Source organism: Grammomys surdaster, unplaced genomic scaffold (assembly GCF_004785775.1).
Source record: "Grammomys surdaster isolate TR1022 unplaced genomic scaffold, NIH_TR_1.0 242, whole genome shotgun sequence".
Lineage (NCBI taxonomy): Eukaryota > Metazoa > Chordata > Mammalia > Rodentia > Muridae > Grammomys > Grammomys surdaster.
The window spans coordinates 8,580,946-8,585,936 of NW_021604687.1; the positions used below are offsets into that span (position 1 = coordinate 8,580,946).

The 4,991-nt window shown below is 49.6% G+C and overlaps 1 protein-coding gene across 1 annotated transcript in view; it reads left to right on the forward strand.

The window, feature by feature from the left end:
• The window catches only part of En2 (engrailed homeobox 2), a 5,791-nt gene extending 1,000 nt beyond the window's left edge, over positions 1-4,791 (forward strand). The window contains exon 2 of the mRNA XM_028774606.1: positions 2,754-4,791. Within this exon, the coding sequence (XP_028630439.1) occupies positions 2,754-3,070 (317 nt within the window). The 3' untranslated portion in view covers positions 3,071-4,791. The remainder of the gene's footprint in view (positions 1-2,753) is intronic.
• Positions 4,792-4,991: the final 200 nt, after the last annotated feature.

A 4,991-nucleotide genomic window follows, 5' to 3' on the forward strand; every position in this document is an offset into this window, starting at 1 on the left:
TCTCTCTCTCTCTCTCTCTCTCTCTCTCTCTCTCTCTCTCTCTCTCTGGCCCTGTAAACTCTCTGCCATCCTCAGGCCCCCAGTCCCCCAGAACTGGTTATTCCTACTCTGGGTGCTCTCCTGCTCCATTCTTGGCCTAATGTGACCGCTGCGAGGAGGAAAGGGCCTCGATTGGAGGAAAAACTACAAGAAAGCGGTGATAACTGAGGCACCCTTTCCCCTTTGCGTGTTTATCTGGCAAACCCTGTAGTAGCACCCTGTAAGCCCGCGGCTTAAAGGAGGTGCAAAGATCTCAGAACCTCCATCCTTCAGGCAGAAAGGGACCTTCAAGGGTTTTCTGTTGCTACCAAGAGTGAGAAGGAGGCGACTTCCAGTGGCAGTGTGAGGAGCTTCCGGACAAATTTTCTCGATTCGTTTATAATTTTTAAGACCTCGTAGAAACGACCAGCTGCATTAGAAGTGGGCCTGCGGGTGGAAAGCGCCATTAGCAATGGATTTCATTTGTCCGTGATCTGAGCGAGCTGAGCTAGGCCAACTCACCCTCAGTCCTCAGCTGTACTATGAGTGTCCTTTACTTATGTTCATAGCAAGACTGAGTTGCTGTCGGCTGCCTTCTTGCAGCATCCTGTGTGTGTGTCTGTGTGTGTGTGTTGAAATCCAGTTTTTTGCTGCTAGACCTGAAATTTGCTCCATTGTTCTCGCCTCCCTCCTTTGTTAATATTTAATTAACATATAGGCTCACAAAGCCGACTGGCCTTGAGTCGCGCTCTCGGCTTTGTGAGGCGCCCGCGAGTGAGTCCGGGCCGCGCCAAGCCCTGTCCGCCCGGGGATCCTGCAGGATGGCACGCGTGGTTCGCCTGGTAGCTTTCCTAGGCTTAACGAAACCCCTTTCCTGCCTGTAAGTAACATTTCTTTCCTGGGCGTTTAAGAAAAAACTAGGGGCAGAGGGTACTTGCCGAGATTTGGTTCTGTTTTTCCTTAAGTCCCCTAATTGTTTGCCCTTTAAAAGAGAATTCACAGGAAGAGGAACCAAAAGTCTGGTTTTCAGATGTCCTATCTGAATAGGAGTTTGTGAAGGCTGGAGTGTGGCAGAACACAAACCCCAGGGTGGAGGAGACTGGAGGACAGAGCCCTCTTTCTTCCCATGAAGGGAACGAGGAGAGTTTGAGATCCGCTCCAGAAGTGGGGATTCAGGTTTGAGCAGGCCAGGCTTCTCCCGTGGTCTCACCCTCCTGTCCTAGTATCTTCTGAGGGTCCTAGAGAGTCCTGAGGGCCCAAGAAGCCTCACGGGCCAGGTTACTGTAATCCAGGTCTATGGGTCCCAAGCCCGTGCCCCCTCATCCTCAGCATGTATGTGAAGGTGACTGCTTGGCGTGCGGTTGTGTGTGACCGTGGGTACACTTAAAACACCGGAGGTTGAATCCGCCCTGGATGTCTTCTGGTACTCAAAGATCATTTTGGGTTTACCCTTCGGTAAGGGCGCCTGGATCCGCTTGGCTGGAGGCGAGAGAGTCCTCACCCGCCAAGGCCCTGCGTGCCGCCCCTGACGCCTGGGTAGGAGAGTACTGGGTAGTAGATGGGGGAAGTCTGGTACTGCACCGCCGGTTTCCTCCAACATCCCAGCAGCGCAGGGAAGCACATTTGGTCCTGGTCCCGAAAAGGTATGGTCCGGTCCTCTCCAGCCTCTTCCGCTTCTAGCGGAAAGGGCCTCGATTGGAGGGGCCCACATAATGTTTCCAAAGTTGATTCATTCTCTTTGCACAGAAAGACCCTGAAAGAAGATCTCAGGTTTTAGCCGGTGGCCTGGCTGGCCTTTCCTGCACCCTGTGAACCTTGTGACCCCCGACAAAGAGATCCCTCTATCCCATGACTCCTACCACTTTACCCTTTCCCTTTGAAGGCTAGATCTGGGACCACACCACCCTCCATACTTGCCCCAAACACTGGCAACTCCGTAGTGAGAAGGGGGTGGGACCAACAGGAGAACCCGTTGTGGAGAAGCTGTTGGGAAGGTCACTTTATGATCTTGCCCAAGGTCAGTTGGGTGGCCTGCTTCCGATGAGGCAGCCCCAGGTGGACAGTGAAAGGGTCAGGCCACCAAGGTCAGTACCCCCTACCCCGTAGGAGCCAGGTTCCTCTCCTGGACAGAAGGACTGACGGGGGAGATGGCAGAGGCTCAGAAAAGCATGTCCTTCAAGGAAATAATAAACTTGGGCTCACCAGGCCTCACACGAGAGGGTGATAGATCAGCCCTGGCCCTCCTGGGAACTCTGCTTCCCTTAGCATCCTGTTGAGGGTTACACAGGGAGGGGGGACAGGATTCCCCCTGACTAGCACACTCTTCTCCATCGCCTCTCACCTGTCTCTCACCCCTTTTGCTAGGATAGACTTGAAAAGAGATAAGAGGAGAAAACAAATGCAAGCAAGGCCCAGAAAGTTTTTGATTGGGCATTCCTTCAGTTAGCTTTCCTTAGGATCCCCTAGTTTGCGATAGGCCTTTTAGCTAAATCTGCCAATTCACCTCATTTTCAACCCCCCCTTCCTTCCCGTCAGTGGATACATGCCCAGCCTCAAGTTTATATCACCTCCCCCAGTGTCCAACTCAAACTCATCTGCCTTGTATGGCCATGGGCGGGTCATTTTCCCTCTGGAGGTCTCTGCAACCTCTCTCAAGCTTGGGTGAGTGGGTTGTGGGTAAGCAGGTAGACTCCTGCAGCCAGTAACCTCTGCCCTCTCTCCTCCATGCCAACCAGGTCCTAGGTCCCGAAAACCAAAGAAGAAGAACCCGAACAAAGAGGACAAGCGACCGCGCACGGCCTTCACCGCTGAGCAGCTACAGAGACTCAAGGCTGAGTTTCAGACCAACAGGTACCTGACAGAGCAGCGGCGTCAGAGCCTGGCGCAGGAGCTCAGCCTCAACGAGTCTCAGATCAAGATCTGGTTCCAGAACAAGCGGGCCAAAATCAAGAAAGCCACGGGCAACAAGAACACTTTGGCGGTGCACCTCATGGCGCAGGGCCTGTACAACCATTCCACCACGGCCAAGGAGGGCAAGTCGGACAGCGAGTAGGGCGAGCAGGGTGGGCGGGCCGGCCGGCCAGGTCTAGGGCCGCGTGAAACAATGCAATAATTTAAAAACCGTGAACAAAGGGCCAGTGTATAAAGATTATACCAGCATTATCTGTGAAAATCCCGTGTATTAGCTATGGTTCTACAATAATCTATGTACATATAATTTACAGGTGGTGTAAAATCCAAAAATCTGACTATAAAATATTTTTGAGTTTTTTTTGTGCTTAAGAGGTTATGCTAATTTTATGTTATTTTTTTTCTGCAAATGGGGGCTGTTTAGGGTTTCAGATCTTTCTTTTTCTTCCCTCCCCCTTTAATCCCCTAAGCTCCATTATGGGACATTGGACACTCCTCACCCCCAAAGAAAAAAAATTTAAAACAACTTGCTGAAGTCCAAAGATTTTTATTGCTGCATTTCACAGGACTGTGAACCGAATAAATAGCTCCTATTTGGTCTGTGAGCTCTGTCGCTTGCTTTGTGCTGCCTCGGACAGCGCCAGCGCCAGCGTGGTGCTGGAGAGCGCTGGGAAAGAGAGAGGGCGCAGTTTTTTGCTGAGGTCTGAGAAAGTCCTTGCAGGCCCGCAGCTCTCCGGGCGGGCGCCTCTCCACGCCTGCCTCCTACACCCTCTCTTCCCAACCACCTAAGAGGCCCGCGCTGGCAGCCACCGTGTGTCTGCGTCTGTGTCGATGACCCCTGTCCCGCCACAGCCCTGCAGCGACCTGCCAGCGCCAACTCTCCCGCCACTGTGGGTAGTACTTGGAGCCTGGGGGCCAGTGGGAGTGTGCCCTGAAGGCTTGAAGGCTTTGCTGCTGGGACAGCCAGCCCTGACCCAAAAGCCCCCTCCAAGGTCGGCCTTGGGGCCTGACAGAGCGAGTTGGCATCGTTTTTCCTTTCCGTTTTTCTTTCCTCTTTTTTCTTTTTCATGTTTTTGAATGGTAAATACATGTATGTGTACATACTCGTGTATGCATGTGCACGCACACCCCAGCCTGTGTGAAGCTGAGGTTCTGGAGCTCGAAGCTACCTTGACTTTCAAAGGAACTCGAATCCTCCTGAATCTAGAGACATATGTAAATAATCATTTCTTATCACTTTTTGTCTTTTTTTTGTTTTTTTAAAGAAAATATACATTTTATTTTTGAAGGTGTGGTACTGTGTAAATTAAATATATTCAATATATCCCTCACCAAGTACATATATATATATATATAAATAAGCAAACACATTATATATATAACTCCACAATGTCTTCTGTTTAGTGTATGGGGAAAGGTGTCCAAATGTCCACCTGGGGCCAGCACAGTGGCAAGGGTGTTCTCAGCTGAGCTGAGTGGCAGGCTGCCTGCTGAGGACTGATGGTGGATTTCTCTCTTTGCCTTAAACCTCTTTATTTCACTGCGCCAACACTTTCTCTTTGTACATATTCGTGCCAACCTTCTGAAAAGGAAGCTATAAAAACAGAAAATGTAATTTAAGAGTCTGTGAATAACCATCTGCTGCTTGGGGATCGGTGAAACACATGCCTTTTAGCAGGAAGCAAATTTGTCCTTTTTTTAAGTTTATAAAATGTGCATTTTACAGTATCAAATATTTATAATCTTATGAGAAATGGATGAATGTTCCCTACTTACAACTGTGGATATCAAAATTGTGGCCATTCCAGCCTGTGCGTTTTTTTTGTGTGTGTGTTTAAATTCCCGAAAGTTACATTAAATAAAAAGAAACAACTCTTTATTATAAAATGTTGGGGATGGAAGGTAGACTTTGTCCATGCCTGTAGCTGAGATGGTCTCCCAGCTCCCAGGTGCTGCACCTACCCTTGAAACCAGAAACAAGAGGATATTGTTTCTTTTAAATAATAACCGTTGAATATTTAACATGTAAGCTCAGAATGGAGGCAGAGGAATGATTTAAAACA